At 45.8% G+C, this 19,714-nt stretch overlaps 1 protein-coding gene across 39 annotated transcripts in view; it reads left to right on the top strand.

Moving 5' to 3' along the window:
• The window catches only part of EPB41 (erythrocyte membrane protein band 4.1), a 95,656-nt gene that overhangs the window by 72,448 nt on the left and 3,494 nt on the right, over positions 1 to 19,714 (top strand). For 20 of the 39 annotated variants that reach the window (XM_066335226.1, XM_066335242.1, XM_066335255.1 and 17 more), the window contains 8 exons: positions 180 to 359; positions 2,314 to 2,349; positions 12,780 to 13,241; positions 13,791 to 13,874; positions 14,432 to 14,560; positions 16,596 to 16,697; positions 17,151 to 17,231; positions 18,742 to 18,845. In XM_066335226.1, coding sequence (XP_066191323.1) covers positions 180 to 359; positions 2,314 to 2,349; positions 12,780 to 13,241; positions 13,791 to 13,874; positions 14,432 to 14,560; positions 16,596 to 16,697; positions 17,151 to 17,231; positions 18,742 to 18,840 — 1,173 coding nt within the window. In that variant the 3' untranslated portion in view covers positions 18,841 to 18,845. Of the gene's footprint in view, positions 1 to 179; positions 360 to 2,313; positions 2,365 to 3,632; positions 8,556 to 12,779; positions 13,242 to 13,790; positions 13,875 to 14,431; positions 14,561 to 16,595; positions 16,698 to 17,150; positions 17,232 to 18,741; positions 18,846 to 19,714 lie in introns of those variants that run through there. The other 19 variants (XM_066335261.1, XM_066335260.1, XM_066335258.1 and 16 more) reach the window with 12 other exon arrangements.

The raw sequence follows: 19,714 nt of genomic DNA, 5'->3' as shown, positions 1-19,714 counted from the left end.
AGTTGCAGTTTATCCCAATTAATCAAAGAGGAGAGAGGATGCTCCCTTTTTGTGTTTGCAGTGTGAGCACAGTTTGGGAAGTTGTCAGCAGCTCTGCTGAATGCAGCTTTGCTAAGCACAGCTTAGCCAGTCCTGGATCTCTCCATGTCCCTTCACTTATCCTGTCCTTTTGCTGATAGGATCTAGATAAGACCCAGGAAGAAATAAAGAAGCATCATGCCAACATCAGTGAGCTGAAGAAGAACTTCATGGAGTCTGTCCCAGAGCCTCGGCCGAGTGAGTGGGACAAACGTTTGTCCACCCACTCCCCTTTCCGAAGCCTCAACGTCAATGGGCAGATCCCCACAGGAGCGGACGGAGTGAGTACCTTGGCATGGGCTGTTCCAAGGGGCAGCACTGCAGTGTGGGATTCAGCTCCCCTTAGCTTCTTCTTGTTTTCCGTTTTAATAGTTAGCATTAACTTGTAGAATGTTCTCTGAGAGAATCAAAGCTTTAGTCATAGTATCTAAAAAAATATGATTTTTTGGTAAAGAAGGATGTAAGAATTCATTAACTGGTGTTGATGCTGCTTTTCCTAGTGTTGCTGTCAGTGTGATGCTAGAGAGCACTTCCCATGGCTGGTTTGGGGACTGGCTCATTCCTGGATCTCCCCAAAATGTGGAAAAAACCCCGGCAAACCCAAAATCCGAAGGCCTAAATTATTACTTCAGAGATAACATGACAGATAACTCAGGAGAGGAGCATTGAGATGGGGTGATTTTTCCAAAATCACTTTATCCTCCAGTTAATCTGGTATGTCACTGGATTTAGACTTGCATTAGGAACTCCAGGTGCTGATCTGCTCTGGAGACTTCGAGAAGACTCCTCAGGTGGCCACAGCAGGGCTGTTCAAACACGATGGGAATCTCCTTCCTTCCAGGAACTGTGTGTTAATAACCACATACACTCACAGTTTCTCTGCTAATTTCCTTAAAAAGGTAAATTTACAAGGAAAAATCAGTCACCAACTGGTTTCTTCTTGGCTAACGGACACCTCTGTGTCATACTGGTGGTAACTGGTTCAGATTTGGAGCCTGTGAGTAGAACTGTAGTTAGTGCCTGTGGTAACCAGTTTCTTAAGAAGTAAATGCAATTTTTTATTGCAACAGAAAAATTGCATCCTGACTGCTAGTAGTGGCAATTGAAGACTCTCCTGGTTGAAAGCCCAGTTTTTCCACTTCCTTCCCACAGCCCTGCAGATGAACTCGTATTTCACGTTCAAACTAGGCAGATGCATTAATCAGGAAATAATCTTGCAGTGGATGGAGGGTTATTCTGACATGCACAAGGGGTTTGACACCAAGTTTTCTACAGGCTGTTCAAATCTTGGAGTAAAGCCAGGACAGCTAAAGGGCTTTTTTTTGTCTGCTAGAGAAATGAGATCCCCAGAATGAACTTAAACAGGGTTGGTTGTTGCAGCATCTCAGAATGGTTTGGATTGGAAGGAACTTAAACCCCACCCAGTGTTGGAAGGGAACTTAAACTCCATCCAGTGCCCCTCCTGCCATGGGCAGGGACACCTTCCACTGTCTCAGGTTCCTTCAAGCCCCATCCAGCCTGGCCTTGGACACTTCCAGGGATCCAGGGGCAGCCACAGCTTCTCTGAGAAGAATCTATTATTGGGATAGTCGTTTAACACATCAGATGGTTAGACTTTGTTCTTTGTGGCTGAGCCTCAGTGTAGATTCCCCAGGAATGTGGGCAGCAGAGCTCTGCTCACAGTGCCCAGTGGTTTTTAGGATGTGGGTGGGACAGAACAGAGGCTCTCAAGCTCCACAACTGCAGTTCAAGAATGTTATTCTTGGTTTTATGAAGAATTTCTTGCAAGGTGACCACACTAAGACCTTGGAAGGTTGCTGGTAATCATAGCTGGATGGTGTGGGCTTGTTCCATCTAAGGCTGCAGTGGGTCTTCAGCACTGCAGAATTGGTGTCAGCCCTGGATTTGCATTTCTGGAAGTTCCTTCTTAATCTGGTCCTCTTTGAAGTGATCACACTCTGAGGTGGCCATGTCCTGCTATGAACTTCCAGAAGTGCTTCTTCCCCAGGCACTGACTGGGGAGAAAGTTTTCCCTCACCTGCATGTGTTGAAGGATCACAAATCAGATGGTAATTAAAGACGGTACATCATGGTGGGAAGCCATTGTTTCTGTTCACAATGGTACCTTTACCCTGCCTTAGTGGTCAAAGGGTTTTTTGCCAGGGGCCGCTTTTCTGCTATTCCTGTATGTTTTATTATGAGCCAACTGAACCTTAACACGCTTTGTGTGTCCAGGTCAAGAAAGTCACTGTCCCATCTTCTGAGAGACAGGTTGGTGGGCTTGAGGTAAAGCTGCTGCTCTGATCTGTGCTTCTGAACCAGACTTGCTATTGCAATGGCACTGAGCAAAATCTCAACGGCAGCTGCTGGATAACATTTTTATTTTGGCTACAAGAAGTAGTTTTGTAACACACCCCCAGAGGACTTTGGCATTGCTGCAGCTTTTGCAGCTTTCAATTTTTGCTTATTTTGGTGCATGGCTGGTTCGAAAAAGCTGCATGACCAATGTAACCATGTATTTGGAGACAAAAGCAATTCTGAAAATTTAACTGTTCCCTGTTCTTTTTATGTTGTCTTTCTTTCCTTTTTTTTGTTGTTGTTGTTTTAATGATCATTTTACTCTTGCATTTTATATTTTCTTTTGCTGCCCAGACTCCCAGCTACTTTCTCTCAAATTCTCATCACTTAGGGGTGTGCAAAGAACCAGTCCCAAAATACCGCACTGACCAGAGGAGGTTGGCTCAGCTGAGGGAGCTTAGAGCCAAGTTTTTCCTCTCCTAAGCACACTTGCGTTTGACCAGAACTGGCAAACTAAAGGGATGCAGAGTTACTGAACAGCAACATTCCCACAATCTTTCCTTTCTTCAGCAGAAGTGCTGAAGCCTTTGCATGGTTCTGTGTGCTGATTTACTCATTCTGGATTTTTATCCTTCTTTAGACTCCAGAAACAAAAATGCTAAAACACAGAGCAAAATTCCAGGAGTTTGCACTGCTCCTACTGCCACCCTGCCTGTTCCATGTGTGGGATTTCTAAGATTTACAGTTTTTCACTTGTTCAATAGAATTTTCAAACCAGTCGAAATTTTGATACTCTGGTCAGAACTTTGGAAAAGCATTTTGTTTCTGCTCTGCAGTCTGGCTGTTCTGTGGGATTTTCCAAACGCTGGATTTTAAGGGCACTATAGGAAGCTGTCAGAGACCACATTTTGTACTGCACCATTCCTGTTTCAAATGCCTCAAACTTTTTTCTCATAATTTCAGTTCCAGAACAGTCTGGAAGGTTATGGGCATCCACTTTTCTGGGAGGGCAGGCACCAAACACCCATGATCCTGATGCAGATGTTGATGAGCTCTGCAGAGAGAACATGGTTCTGTAGCTCCAGGGCTGGTGTGACCCAGGCCACCAGCAGCTCTGCTCCCCAGGGCAGTTTATTTTATTTTGAGAACAGCTGCCCTAATGCTTTGCACATCTCCAAGTGTCATTTTGGGCACTTCTCATCTGTCATTTTTGTTCATCTCTCTCTGTCTTTCTTGATCTTCTACCATGAAAGCAGACACGGGAACGGCCTCTGTTAGTACAGAATGAAGACAAACTAAAAAAGCAGGAGATACCTACTGAGACAGCCTTTTCCCGGCCAGCAAGTGAAGCAACTCTTCCAAAGGTTTCTATTGCAATCCCAGAAGACCAGAAATCACTCAAAAAGTGTCAGCTGTACGCTAGCATTTTTCCTTCTCCACATATTCCCTTTATGATGTCCTTTCTCCTGGTCATAGCACTGACTGTTTGGTGGCTGCTCTTTCTCTGAGTGGCAACAGGGTCATGTTGAAACCTCAAGACCAAAGCTCCTGAATTTCTTGGCTGTAGTCTCTGCTGCATCTTCCTTGTCCTGGTCTTTGATCTCTGTAGTTCACTGTCCCAGGGAGGGACGCCCTGTGACTGTTGTGTTAATCCCGCTGTATGTCCTTGTGTGGCTGTGATGGGACCTGGCAGGAGTGGTTGTGGATTGCCAGGTCCATTCTGAAGTTTTCTATGGTTCAAAAGCAAATTCTTTTAACTGTGTTCCCAACTGCTGTGGGAGGGCAGATGGGGGGAGGAAATCATGGGAGGAGAGTCTGATTTGCTAAGCCCCTGAATACTTCCCATAGGAATTCCTGGAGAATTGCTTTTAAGCTTGTTTTAAATGTAAGATATTTACAAGCTGAAGAGCATTTGACACTGATCTAAAAGGGGCTTTACAGGAATTTGCTGAATCACAGAATCCTGGAATGGTTTGGGATTGGAAGGGCCCATAAAGATCATCTCATTCCAGCCCCTGCTATGGGCAGGGATCCTTCCCCTGGAACAGGTTTTTCAAAGTCCTGTCCAATGTGGACTTGAACAATTCCAGGCATAGGGAGCCTACAGCCTTTGTGGGCAACAAGAGGTTGACTCTCTAGGAGGAACACTGGAATCTAATCCATAACCACTCAATTTCTAGGAAACTCAGATTGGCATTTAAATAAAAATGCTGGTTCTCATTGCTGCTCTTGATAATAACTTAGGGACAGGGTCACCTTTTCATTTCCTGGTAGGCGAAGCCTCTGACAAAGCATCCCAGCTTCTCTCTCCACCCCTGCTCTCATATCCAAGAAAATACATAGTGTTATAGGAAAAAACCCATCCATTGCAAGGAGATACTTATTGTAAACATAGATGAATAATTTTTTCAGAATCCGATGGTCTTGGTGCACTTGGGATGTGTTTTATTTAATTTGTGTGGAACTAACTGATGCATGTTTACTCAGATTGCAGGGATGGAGTTACCTGGTGTGTATGAGCATTCCCTCTGTTGGCATGTTGGCTTGGCCACATCAGGACACACTTCTAATGTTAAAGCCCTTGATTGTTTTTGACTTCTTTAACCAAACAGTTGCATGCTGGTTGTTGTTTATTGCCTACAATGTAAGTGTCTGGATGATATTTATCCAAGTTGTTCTGGCTGAACTGTACAGGCTCCAGCTGAGCTGGATGGAGCAGAGCTGGTTTGTGAGCTGGAGAGAAGGTGGGACTTCATGTCTAAGGGGTTTCTTTTCTGTAAATAGTAACTATGGAGCTGAGCTGAGCCCCCGCAAAGGAGCTGAGCTCCTTTCAGCACTAATCTGTGTTCTCCTGTGTCCACTGGAGGATTGGGCTGGACACAGTCACTCTGAGAACACCCCCCAGTGTCACCAGTGGTGGCAGCTGCTCCAACAGCATGGAAAAGAAAGGAGCAGGCCTTTATTACATGGACTAAAATGTGTGGATATATATAAATACCTGTATTTATAACTCTTTCTAGATCTGTATCTGTGTAAATAGTGTTATTTAAGAAGCAAGCAGATAAGCTTGAAGGCATAAGGCAGAAATGGCATGTGCTGTCTGGTGTGAGGGTCCATGGGGTGTAGTGGACCACTGGAGCCACCTCATGCTCTCAATGTACAGCCTGAGGTTCTGAATGCTGTCTCAGAAACTTAAGTTGCTAGTGAAACCCTTTGTTTTAATCCCACAGGAACCTTTCCAATTCCTCTTGTAACTTGCTCCGATTCGTTCACCAGTTTGTGCCTTTAGGATTTTGTTTTGTGAGGATGCTGATTTTTCATTGGAAAATATTCTTCCCTTTTTAATACACTGCCTTTAATACACAGTCTTCCGCCTTTGGCACTAGGAAGAGTAGAAGTCTGAGGGTTGTTGTCATCCAGGCATAGACTGGTGTGCAAGGAGGGTGTTGGCAGGTTCTGTCCCTGAATCCTTGGAGCATCCCTTGGAATGCACTTGGACGCCAGCGTATTTTCTGTAGAGTTTAGGAAGATGGGCTGAGTTGGGCCCTGGAGAGGAGATGGGGGAGGATGCTGGGGTGCCATGTGCTGTGCAGAAACTGCAGGATGGAAGAAGTCAGCATATTTGTGGCTGGCGTTCCCTGCCTGCATCTCCTTCCCAATACGGTAACAGTTGTGAGAAGAACAGGGATTGTTTGATCTCCCCACCCTGGCATGGAGAGGAAAGAAACAGGAGTTGTTTGGATCTCTCTGTCCATTTTCTGTCCGTATTTCCTGGAGATTGAACACACAGGTGCGTCCTTCCCAAAGCCATTGCTCAGGATCACTGCTTGGGATGCTGTGGTGAGCACTGCTGAATTTACTGAATTTTTGATCCAGTGACAAGAACTTGGACGCCCCACTGGTGGTTTTGGCAAAGCCATGTTTTCTGTAGCTCTGTCACCTATTTCTAAAGAACTTCAAGTCTAAAACTTTCTGCCCATAGCAACCTTAGACCAGAGTGCTCAGGGTGTCTCATCCCAGTGGGGTAAGAGATGGGCTATGTCACTTTTACTCAATTCTGTAACTCTTTAATTCAAACGGTCTCTTTCTCTCTTTTTTAATCTTGAGATAAGGCTGATTGTCATCAGCAAAAGACCTTGGAAACTTTACACTCTGAGAACACTCAGGAACATTTTTGGGATTATATACCCGTTATCATTGCAGAGTATAAAGAAATTGAACAAATGCTTTCTGTTTCTCTGGCAGTTTAGAGGCCAATTATCTATATTCATCCAGGTGGATATGATCCCTCCTGACAGAGGAAGCCTATAACTTACCAGGAACAGAAACCTCATCTGTCCAACTCCCCAGGGATGTGCCTGCTGGGCTATAGCCCCTTTCCCAGTCACTCTTCTGCTTTTTTCCCTGTTTGCTTGTGATGCAAAGGGAGTGACAGTTCATGGCAATCTGCATAAGGTCTCATTCCTGTACATTATGTATCCCGTTTGTGCATGTTCCATATCTTTTACACCTTGGTGCTGTGGTTTCCCCCTTTTCCCGTGATGTCTGTGCAGGATGAGCACCGAGAGGAGGATGATATGCTGTCATCCCTGTGCAGAGCAAGAGCTGATTGTCTCTAGTACTGTTTAAGGGCTGAGATCTCAGGGGATCTGTAAAGGAACCAATACATGTACTTTGCTCCTATTTTCCTCAGGAACAAACTTGCCTGCCCTGACACCAGCACCCATTGACACAGGGTTTCACACACCCTTTTCAGCCTGGCTGGTGTGATACCAGGCTGTGAGTGAGGGAGAGTTGAGTTATCCCTCCTGCAGGGAAGCTGCAAGTGTCTGCAGCATGTTAACTCATCCAGGTGGGCATGAGAAATCCTGTTTTTCCAATGTAACCTGCTGCAGAAAATGGCATTCTGTTGACCGGCATGCTGGTGACATAGGCAGGATAAATCTGCCAGCAGTTTTGCCCAGTGTTTTGTGGTGTGGTCACTCAAGTATTTGATGCTCACGAGTAGGATCCCATTGGGAGCTGTTGAGGGTTCAGTGCTTCCGATTGCAATATTGACAGTTGGCTCCACACTCGCTTACTGAATCTCCTTACCTGGATTCCAGCTCTTCTGAACACCACCTAAAACACACGGGAGTTTCTTGTGCGTTCTTACTTCAGAAAAAGGTGGACACCAGTATTTTGAAGCAGCAGATGCGCCAGAGCCAATAGCTTGGAACTCTGATTCAGCTCTGAGGCTGTGCTTGGGTGTGGGGCTCTGTGTGTGATGATACTTGAGGTCTTCATTGCTGTAAAATTGCCTTTTTTATTTTTCAACTGGTAAAAGGGAGCAGATAAATGAGGGTGTTGGCTGCATCTCCTCCCACATCCTGCCTCACTCGGAGGTGATAGAAGGTGAGGACTCTCCATGGGCAGCTCAGTCAGGGCACTGTTCAGCCAAGACTGGCTCCCCTCTCTTGTGGTTTGTCCAGTAACTAGTGATGACCCTAAAGAGTAGGTATTCCATATCTCCCTCCTATCCTGAAATAATCAGGAGAGATGGATTTCCTCAGCACCAAGGGAAGTAGTTCGTGTTTGGAGGAATGAGTCTTGGCTGTACCACTGGCTCCTGGGAAGGTTAACATAGAATCATGAAATACCCTGAGTTGGAAGGGACCCAAAGGATTATCAAGTCCAGATCCTAAAGGTTATGTGCAAATTCTTCTACTTCACATCAGTGTCAGTAATTTGTCACTCTGAGAATTGTTCCACTGGTTTATTGGGTTTTCTTTTTTCCTTGTCATGAGTTAATGGTGCCTGTTCTGACCTGTAGGATGAGGGAGGAAGCTTTCTGGATAAATTCAGCCCAAAAAAGGGTTATGGATTCATGCAGAAACTCCTTGGGCTGTACTTATTCATGGGTGACACTGGAGAACATGACAGAGGTGGTTCCTATTGTGTCTGTTTGCATCAGTTGTGGTTTGTGGGGCTGGAAGGAAGGACTGGCCTTGGTTTGGGCCCCTTTGGGATCTTTTAGCAATGGTAGACAGTCCTATTGGATCAGTCTGTGGGGACTAGAAACACTTTGTTTTTTACCTAAAATGCTCTCTTTTGGAACACTTCTTCGGTTTTGTATTTTTTCTCAGATTTTTCTTTGTAAATATGTACATTTATCCATTAATAAATGTTATTGCAAATCAGATCCTTCTTTTCACTGCTTATTAACCAAAAAAGCTATATATGATCTGTGTTAATGACTTCCTTGGACTAACCCTCAATATTCCTTTCTCAAAACAGGAGCCATCAGACCCTGAGTCACTGCTGATGGCATTCAGGGTACAAGGTCAGCTGGACACTCTTGGATGTGGGTTGGGTGCTCCTAGGGAGAGGGAAAAGACAAGGCTGCAGCTCTAAGCTTTCAAACTGACCAGAATAATTCAATTAAGGATTAAATCCAGCTTGGTTTAAGACAGACTTTGTTTGCAGGAATCCTTTAACAAATGCTTGATGTTACTCTGAGTACCTTCTTCGCGTGGGAAGAGCGAGGAAAAATCAATTGCAGAAAGTTGTTCTGAAAGCAGAAGTGAGGCAGGTCCTGCACAGTTCAGCTGCAAGAGCCTCCAAGTCCCACCTGAGGGACAAAATCCTCCCCATCTGAGGACAAAAATCCTCCTTTTGGGGTTTGTAAGTGATGAAACCACATTGCTAATGAACCGCTGTTCCTCAGCTCATTGATACAGCATGAGCTTCTGGTGGGTTTTTTTCTGGTTGAAGCTCAGGTTGTGTTTTGAGGCTATGTCAGGAGTCAGTTTTAAATCCCATATTATGTGAGATTACAGAAAGGCAGATCTGACTGTTCATAAAATGCTGGTTCCCGAGATGAGTCTGGCACCAAGGCAGAACTGTAATTTCATTTATGGAATGAGGGAATGAGGGAGCACAAAATTGATGGCATTTATAAATCCTGATTTTATCCCCTCTTTTCAGCTGCTGCTGCTGCACTAAGGCAGCTCTTGCAGTGCCATTACTTCGTTCTCTGCAGAGGAGTTTTGGAATAAAATGCCCTTCATGCAAGAGTACCTGTCCCACAAAAGGGATGGGAAGGAGACCAGTGAGGGTGGGCAGGGGAGTTACATTGCTCAACAACCATATTTTGATAATTTAAGTCTTGATCTTGAGGTTTGTTTCATGTTGCTAAGTCAATGATGCAATGATTGGAGGTGGTTGCTGTGTGTTGTGTAATGTATTGGACTCTTGTTCATGACAGAATTTAGTCTTTTGAAGTTTTGAGCACACAGTGTGTTTTCTAGCATTACTTTTAATTTTGGTCAAAATCTCTTTTATCTGTTTGTCATCTGAGTAGGCTGGTCAGGATGTTGTGATCAGATCAATGGCAGTGGAAAAATCCATTGAAAAGCACAAATCCATAGGTAACATTCATACTTTTCAATGCCAGGGTGTTTTGAGCAGCCTCTAAATGTTTTTGATTTTTACCTTAAGGCAAAGCAGTTCTGTAAGGCAGTGGTGGGTACTGTAAAATAAGGATTTTTGTTTTCTGCTTTATAATACTTTCTACCCAAGTGCTTTGCCAGCTGTGAGATTGAGCATCAGTTGATCTGGGAGCGCTCTCTGGTGAGTGTGATTTACTGCAAAGCAACATCATCTCCTTGTGCATCCCTAGACAGTCACTCTGAGCCTGTGAGCTGTGGATCCTTGTTTGGGGATAACCTAATAACAGTGTCAACAATTTCATTGCCATGCTGGAAAAGAACAGGACTGGGAAGTATTAACCAGCTGGGTTAATACTTTCCTGGCATTTCATGTGGTGATTGTAGGGAGTTACTGTGCACTATAACTTTATGATTTTAGCAATTTTTATTAAATAGTAACAGGCAGTTGACATAATTTTAGCATTCCTTAAGTTTTCTGCAGGATAGTAGTCTGATTTGGGGTGGGAATAATGGAATATTCAACAGAGAGAGGCAGCAGCATGAAAAAAAATCCAGTCTGACAGCACAGGGAAGTTGAGTCATACAAATACATCTGATCCAAAACAGCAGGGTCTTGAAAAAAATGCAGGGAAACCAGTTTATGCAAAACTACTTTTTGAGAAAAATAAATCCTTTTGGACACTGGTATCAAATATGAAATTAAGCCTGTTATTAGTTTATCCCCACTCTGAATTATTGTGTGTCACTTCATTGCAATGCTTCAGCTGTATCTTCAGGGCACAGAGACTTGTATTTCAAGGGCGGTGCTTTAGTTGCATTCACATGTGGGTCAGTTTGTTTCTTCTGGGTCATTGCATCCTGTTCTGTATTTAATTTACTCTGTGTTTGACTGCTTTGTGCTTGATTTAGGCCTCACTGGTTTGGGGCTATGTCCCTGGAAATGAGTAGTTGGCAGTCCAGGCACCTGTCAGGTTTCCTGGGTCTCAAGGTGAGCTTGGAACTCTGCAAATCTGAGCCCTAAACATGGGGATGCTTTGGCATTTGCAATTTAAAACAAATCTTGATAAGATCAGAATTTGTAACAGATGCTGAAATTCCTACGGAGTTTGACATAGATAACCTTATCTAGAAACAAATACCTTCCCATTAGTTTATCTTCTTACAAGTGGGATTGGAAGGCAAGGTAAAAAGTTCTTCTGATCAGTTGATCTTATCAGGATTTCATTCTGTCTTTCCAGCTTGCACGTTTGCTGCTGCGCTTGGCTCTACTGGTGACCAGAATACACACAGCACAGGCTCCATTCCAGCTCTCCGTTCCTTTATGCATCTGTCACACAAGATGCTTCCAAAACGCAAATTATTTTACCTGTCTGGAAGGGGAACTGGGAGGTTGTTTTGACTGTATACAGATTTTTGCCTCTTAAATACATCAGTGTTTGTGTAGCTGCTTAATCTTCTTCATTTTATCTGTGATTCTTCTCTTGGCTGAGTGGTGCCCCAGCTCTTATGTAAGGAAATCTCACTCCTAAGACATGTTCCATTAAACCCCAGAAGATGAGCTGTGTCTTCTCAAGGTCCCATGAATAATTTGCAAAGTTTTGCATCTGTAATTAAGGGAAAGTCAGGACATTGGCAGTATATAAATTCAAGTTTTAAACCAATAAGACACGGCTGTACACAGCTGATAACCCCATTCATGATCTGTTTTGTGGAATATTGCAGTGTAGGGTCTTGTGTTAGGAAATGAATGTAGGATCTGGATATGATATCACAGAATATCCTGAGTGGGAACAGGCCCACAGGAATCATCCAGTCCAGCCCCTGTCCCTGCCCAGACCCCACCAATCCCAGCCTGTCATCCCTGGTGTCCAAAGGCTCCTGGAGCTCTGGCAGCCTCGGGGCCGTGCCCATTCCCTGGGGAGCCTGGGCAGTGCCCAGCACCTCTGGGGGAAGAACCTTTCCCTGCTCTGCAGCCTGAGCCTGCCCTGGCCCAGCTCCAGCCGTGTCCTAGCTCAGGGAGCAGAGACTGGAGCTGCCCGTCATGAGGAAGCTGCAAACTGACTTGAGGTCTCCCCTAACTATTTCATTGGAGAAACATGTGGAAGTGGGTTTGGATCAGAAATAAAACCTTCCCCTCTGAGGGGAAATAACCTATTCCCTCCATTCCTATTAAATGCATTTTGCTAAGCAATATCCCAGCAACTTTGTCTTCCAGCACAAGAAGCTGGAAATTTTAATAAATAAGATTCTAACAGCTAACCTGTCTGCAGCTTAAAGAAGCAGAGAACTGAAAAATACTCATGAGAAATGGGAGAAGAGTAATTTCTTGAAATTTTAGAAAGAAAAGCATCTATTTGTTCCTACATAAAGTGGCTCCTGCTCTCTTTCCCTACCATTGAGCTATGCCATGAGAGGAGGTCAGTCAAAGGGAAAGCCTCTGGGGTATAAAAAATGAATCATACCAAATAACCCACAGCCTTCAGGCCTCACGTTTTAAGCACAAATTACAGTTTTTTGGTTGCCAAGGGAATCTAGTTAGAAAGTGAGACAAAAGTTTCAAGGAGTTGAAGCAGAATCGGGATGGTTTTGGAGTAGTGGGTGGGTTTTATTGCCTATGGAAGTTTTGGAGGTGCACAAGTCTCCATTTGATACGCTGAAATTATTCCAAACTGAGCAAAAAGCTCTTAGTAGCGGCTCTTCATCTAGGCGCAGAGTTGTTTTCATATTAATTCCTTAAAATTTAGGAGAGTGGATTACTAATGTACCAGGAAGGCCGTGTCAGTAAATGCACTGGGTAGAGCACAGAGGTTTTCCAGTTTCCAACCCACTGTTGTATGTGTTACTGGAGATGTGATATTTGATAAGAACCTGATGTTTTGCCTTGTTTTCTTTTGACCTTCTGCTCTCCTTAACTCCCTGCTCTCTTTCTCTCTCTCTCTCCCTGGCCTTTTTTGTGTATCCATTTCTTTTTAGAAAATGTGTGACTTTCTCTCCCAAGAGGATGTGGCTGCAGTGGCAGAGTGGAGCAGTTTTAACACTGGCTTTTCGTGGGAGGGCTCAAAGCAGTCGGTAGTTTATAGTGAGACTCCAGTGCCACCCACCCCACAGCCTTCTCCCAGATGGCACTTTGGTGCTTGCTCCCTAAGCAGCGAGGAGGAGGAGGAGGAGCAGGAGGAGGCGGCACCCAGCCGCTCCAGCAGCGAGGAGGACCTGACATGTGGAAAGGGGGTTTGTGTGGATGTGGAGAAGGACTTGGAGCTCTCTGAGCCGGACCCCCCCCCCAGCCCTGCTGCACTTCCCCGGCAGCCCTGGGGAGGAGAGGAGGAGGAGGTGGCAGAGGATGGTGAAGACACCTTTGCCTTTAGAAAGCCACATGGCAAGTGTCCCAATCCAGATGCTCCTAACGGGCTGCCAGAGCTCATTTGCTGCTTCCAGGTAGTGAGCCCAGCTCCTGCACCCCACACCCTGGCTACCTTTGGAGTGGGAGCACTGCAGCAAGCAGATGCCACAGACCCGCAGAAGAGTTGGGTTTGCTTGGCTTGTACTCATGCTTGGAGCTAATGAGCCAGTGAATCTCCTGCAGTCAGTGCAATAAGCCCCTCTCAGTTTATCTTTGAGTTAAATATGAACCACTGTTAATTTGTCTTGGCATAATTACGAGTCCCTCTCAATTTATCTTTGCATGAAATACAATTTCCGCAGTGCAATTCCCTTTTCTCTTCTTGGATTGAAGCATCCTGTGGCATTCCCACAAAAAGGCAACATTTAGGCTCAAAAACTGTGTAATTTTAGCTCCTTAAGGATTTTGCAGGCTCTGGCTGGACTGGTGGCTGACCCTCAGCACAGCAGAGCAAATTTGAGGTGCTGTCCAGTGTGTGCCTTTGTGCTTCCCACTGTGGGAGGGATTTTTGCCTGCTCCAGTGCTGTTGCTTTTGGTTCAATAGATGCCTGTTTCCTCCTAATGATCACAGTGGCACCTGGCAGGGTTGGGGATGGTGGCAGAAGTTGAGCCCTCTTGGGAAAGCACTGGCTCTGAACTCACTCTGTCTTCTTCTGGATAATCATCAGGTGGTGGAACAACTGATTTCTCTCCAGCCTTATTATTCTTTCTGTTTTATCTGACATTGATTTAATAAAAGTGTAATATCTGATGAGGATTTTAACAACAGTGTTGCTCTTGAGGTCAGGATAAAGCTGCTTAACTGTAATCAAGTCTTTGTGTGCCCAGGGTTGGTGTTAATCCCGACACTGGCATTAGCAGATGAGGGTCATCTCCTGGCAGCTGACAATGAGCTTCTGGTAATTAGAAAGTTAAGAAACAGTGGAGGCAGCGTTTATGACGTTGTGATACACCCCTTTAAATCCTTAATACCTGGTTTGGGCTGACCAGAATCCACGGTGTGGGGAAGGGCTGGAGGATTTTGCTGCCTGTCTAATCCTCATGCCTGATCTCTGGCCTTGGAGCAGTGTGTTGTTCCAGAGACTTAAACCCAAAGATTTCCAGGCTGACCTTGGTTCCCACAGTGCTTTTATCAGATCAGTGTCAGAACACTTGCCAGCAGCTGAGTCAGGATGTGAAGGTGGGAATTGGGTGTTTACAAGATGTTTTTAACCCTATCTCACAGCCCCCGCTAGTGAAGACACAGACTGTCACCATCTCTGACATGTCCAGCACCGTCAAAAGTGAAATTCCCACAAAAGAAGTCCCTATTGTCCACACAGAGACAAAGACCATCACTTATGAAGCTGCACAGGTAAGGTGTGTTCTGATAAATTTCCTAGGGACTTAATTAAACCCAAGTAAAACATTTTCCTTCCAAATCCTCAGGATAAGACGGCAGCACCTGCCTGTCTCTGTACATCTGAGTGAAGCATGGCATTAACTGATGCTGTGGACACTTATTTCCAGGTGCATCTGGTATTTTTAGAGGAGCAATGGTTTTGCTATGCCTGAAGAGCAATGATTTTTTCAAGATGTGCTTGCAAACAGAATTAATCTTCAGCTGCTGGTTGGCTTCAGGATGTGGATCTCTCTGTACAAAGTTAACCTGAGTTGGCCTTTTTTCTGCAATAGATGCCTTGTTTTATTTTTCCAGCTCCCCCAAAGAGGCTGTTTATGTCTCTTCAGAACTTGATTTATAAATTATTTGGTTATCCTTAGGTTTCAAGACTGAAATGGTTGTTAAACACCAAATGTTTTGCATAAAATACCACCTCAGTGACTATGTGGTGATTGGAAAGCAAAAATCTTAGTGGAGCAATGTTACAAAGCAGAGGATACGCAGGTATGGATTCATTGCTGAGGTTAAAATTAATCCTCAGTCTAAAGCAGGTTTTAACCACAAAATCACAGGATGGTTTGGGATGGAAGGAACCTAAGAGTTCACCCAGTTCTAACCCCATGCTGTGGGCAGGGACGTGTTCCACTGTCCCAGGGTACTCCAAGCCCGTCCAGCCTTGGGCACTGCCAGGGATCCAGGGGCAGCCTCAGCTGCTCTGGCAATTCCAGCCCAGCCCCTGCCCACCCTGCCAGGGAACAACTCCCAGTTCCCAATCTCCCATCCAGCCCTGCCCTCTGGCACTGGGAAGCCATTCCCTGTGTCTTGTCCCTCCATGCCTTGTCCCAAGGCCCTCTGCAGCTCTTCTGGAGGCCCTTTAGGCCCTGGAGTCTCCCAGAGCCCTCTCTTGTCTGGGCTGAACGCCTCCATCCCTCCTAGCCTTTCTTAATGTATTAGAGATTTTGGAGCCTCTGTCAGCTTGGCTTTGCCATCACTGTGGTTAGCAGCACCAGCCCATGCTCTGCTGTTGCAGTGAAGTGACTGTGGGATGTTGTTGTGGATGCAACAATCTCATGATTGTATAAATTGAGATTCCTAAGGAATGCTGTGGCTGCTTAGCGTCCTCCCAACTCCGCATCAGAGAGATCATTTGGGCAGTGGTGGTGAGCATTGCTCTGACTTTTAGCAAGTGTGTAGATGAATAGAGGAGTTTTGCTCTAACTGGGAAATGGAAAGGAAAAGTGATCTCCAAGGCTGGGATCAGTTGGCCATGTGTGCACAGGGTGTGATGTGCCACCAAATAAATCTCTTCCAGACTGTGGAATATGGTCCCACCTTGTGGTAATTCCTGATATTGTCCCAGTACTGAGCAAGGACGCTGCCCAGTGGGGACATGGACAGCACGGCCAGGATTGAGCTGACCAGGACTTAGTTTGGGATTTTTGGCAGACCTTGAGTGGTCGAGTCAGGCAGAATGAGATCCAAAAATCAGCTCTAAAAGTTATTCTTATTTCAGCAGATGTCTGGATGTTGTTTGCTTCTGCAGAGCATAAAGTGAGGGATACTCAAGATGTTGTCAGGAGGGAGGAAGGATGACTAGTACTTTCTGAATCAGATTGTGCTCTTGGCTTTGTTGATCTCCATGGATGCAGGCAGGTGGAATTTGAGATTGGTGTCTGCCTTGGTCTCCTGTCATGGTTCAGGCATGGATGGTATGACCAGCCCTGCGGAGCCAGCGGCATGCTTAGATTTGGGCACATCCCAGCTCTGCCAGTCTGAGGGGTGGCACAGGTCCTCCCTGAAGGATCTGTGCTTTTCCAGCCCTAAAGTACAGGGACTTGGAGCATTCAAAGACCTGCCCAGCTCTGGTGCACCTAGGCACAGGTTGATTTGTTTTGTCTTGTGGTCCACGATGGAGCTGCTGTCCTCAGGTTGTCCTCTGTGGTGATGTGGAACCCCTGCTTCTGTCCCCACTGCTCAGGGCCTGATGGCCTGTTCTTGTGTCCCACAGACAGATGGTGGCAATGGGGATTTAGATGCTGGCATCCTGCTGACTGCCCAGACCATCACTTCAGAAACCACCAGCAGCACTACCACCACCCAGATCACCAAGGTAACACCAGGGAGGACCACAAAATACCAATTTAAACAACAGCCTGATGGGGAGATGGGCAGGGATGAATGAGAGGGAAAAAAAGTTTGTGGAAGGTCCTTTCAAATACATGATTAGTACCTGGAGCAAAGCTCAAGGGGTTCAGTTTTGCCTATGTTAAATCTGTGGATTGTGCATTAATTGCAACACAGTCTGGACATGGACTCTGACTGTCCTGTGGGACAGCAAGAAGAGCTGTACTGTGAGGAAAAGCTCTTCCCTGGCTGAGCTGTAAAAATAACACTTTGACAGTTTTTCCTTGAGCAGCAGCAGTTTCCCCCGTGACTCTAATGCCGGGTACAACAGCACTGTTTGGTGATGCTATTTTTGGATACTGTCTTTAGACAGGCAGCCCCAGCAAGCTCAAACTCCTCTGCACTTCTACACTAACAGCAGCTTTTCCTTCTGTTCTAGACTGTGAAAGGTGGCATTTCAGAGACACGGATTGAGAAGAGGATTGTCATCACAGGAGATGCAGATGTAGACCATGACCAGGTAGGAGTGTGGATATGATCCAGAAGAGTTTCCCAGAGCTGGCAAAAATCAGTCAGGCTGCCTGTTCAAAGACAGTGTCACCAAAAAATGACCCAGGGAAATTTTACTGGGGTAGAGATAGAACTTCATATTCTTATAAATTGTGGCTGCTCCATCCCTATAAATATTCAAGGCCAGGTTGGACGGGGCTTTAAGAAACCTGGTCTAGAGAAAGGTGTCCCTGCTGATGGCAGGGGGTGGGATGGGATGAGGTTTTAGGTCCATTCCCAACCAAACTATTCCATGATTTTGTATCAGTAATAAATTCCTTTTTGACATTATCCAGCTGAGCCAGGAACGCTGAATTCTATTTTGAAACTGATGTTGGCAGCAAAGTTTTGATTCCAGAATTGGACAGTTGTAGGCTTTTAAAAAAATCCATTAAAAAGTGAAGTAAAAGTTTTCCTTTATATCTGGCTGATCTGCATTCATTTTCACATAACTTTGAAGCACTATTGCTACTCTATAGTGCCAGAAGTAATTTCAGAGCACTCAGCACCTACATTACATCTCTTTAGCTTTATATGAAACCTTTCTGATGACTCAGCCTCATTGGTCTCTTGCGTATGTTGGAAGTGATGATTTTGTCATCAGAGAATTATACTTTGAATTTGAATTTAGTTGCAAGTATCGTGGGGGTGTAAAATATTCTTCTGACAAGATCTAGTTTATTAACTCCAGCAGAAAATGTCTGAGATGTCTGAAATGTGCCTATCACACTTGCTGGAAGAATAAGCAGGTTATGCTTAATTCCTCTCATCAGTCTTCTGTTATGGGGCAGTGTGGAGAGATGGGGAGTATTCTTCAAATAGTCCTTTTTCTTTCAGAGATAATGCAATAGCACCAAAAGACACCAAAGTGTGTGGCTGAGGTCCTGGGGGCAGTGTTGGGTACCACAATTTAAGACTGAAAATAATTAGAATAGAGATAATAGAAAGATTCCAAAGGAGGCTGTGGAGATGGTAAAGGATCAGGAGAGGCCCTACAGGGGGTGGCTGAGGGTACTTGATGTGTTCAGGTGGAGCAGAGGACACTGACAGCAGATCTCAGCAGGGGCTGCAGCTCCTCCCAGGGGGCAGCTCCAATCTCTGTTCCCTGTGACTGAGGAGGTTTAGGCTGGAGATCAGGGAAAGGTTCTTCCCCCAGAGGTGCTGGGCACTGCCCAGGCTCACCAGGGAATGCTTATGGCCACGAGGCTGCCAGAGCTCCAGGAGCCTTTGGAAACCACTGCCAGGGGTGACAGGCTGGGATCGTTGGGGGGTCTGGGCAGGGACAGGGGCTGGACTGGACTGCACGATCCCAGTGGATCCCTCCCAACTTGGGCTTTTCTGTAGTTCTATCAAGTGCATCCACTTTTCTTTTTTACACCCTGGAGTTAGAAGAAGGTTCTTGTCCCTTTGGGGATGGTGGGTGCCATGCTCTGACACACTGTGACACCCTCTAACCCGTGCTCTCCCATGCTGTCCTGCAGGTCCTGGCACAGGCGATCAAGGCTGCCAAGGAGCAGCACCCAGACATGTCGGTGACCAAAGTCGTTGTGCACCAGGAGACAGAGATTGCAGAGGAGTAGGCTGTGTGAGTAGAGAGACCACCTCAGGTGGGGGCAGGGGGTGATGGATCTCTGTGCACAGATTTGGGTAGATAGAGTCAGAGTTGAAGTAAAATGATCTTTGTTCTCTGCCATGTCCTGCTCAGGCTGTTCCTGTTCCTTTAGATCTATGGAGGCTGATGAGGCAGGCAGAGACAGACTAATCCTGTGGAAATGAGCCCAAATGGGTTAAAAGCTACACAGCTCCTGCCATGAGGCTATTTTGCCTTCCCAAACATCTGTGATATGCTGGGAGCACACAGAGCAGCTGTAGGTGCCACACAGACCCCTGCCCACATCAGTGCCCAGTAAGCCTTGAGCTGGACCCCAAGCTTGCCTGGAAATACCATTTTCTGCATTTTTTATAAGTTTGGGAAGGAGCTGCTAGAGGAATCCAGGAGCTCTGGCTGTCCCTCTGTGCTTTAAAGCCCATCCTGCCCTATGCCACTGATCACAGAATCCTGGAATGGTTTGGGTTGGATGGGACTATAAAGCCCATCAAGTGCCAGCCCTGCCATGGAAGGGGCACCTCCCACTATCCCAGGATGCTCCATCCAGCGTGGCCCTGGACACTTCCAAGGATCCAGGGGCAGCCATAGCTTCTCTGAGCACCCTGTTCCAAGGCCTCACTGCTCTCAGATGGAACAATTTCTTCACAATATCCCATCTAATCCCTCTGGCATCCTTGTCCTGTTAATCTCGGCCCCTGTGCAAAGTCCCTCTCCAGGTCTCCTGGAGCCCCTTTAGGTACTTCTCACCTGCCATTGGTGGTAACTCACCTGAATTCGGTTCCTATCCACTTCAAGGAGGGAGATTCCTGTCTCTTCCAGCACACTGCTTTTGGTAGCTGTAACTT

The sequence above is a fragment of the Sylvia atricapilla genome, chromosome 24 (assembly GCF_009819655.1).
Source record: "Sylvia atricapilla isolate bSylAtr1 chromosome 24, bSylAtr1.pri, whole genome shotgun sequence".
Lineage (NCBI taxonomy): Eukaryota > Metazoa > Chordata > Aves > Passeriformes > Sylviidae > Sylvia > Sylvia atricapilla.
Note: the sequence above shows the minus strand (reverse complement) of the source record. Positions and strands in the feature narration are given on the sequence as shown.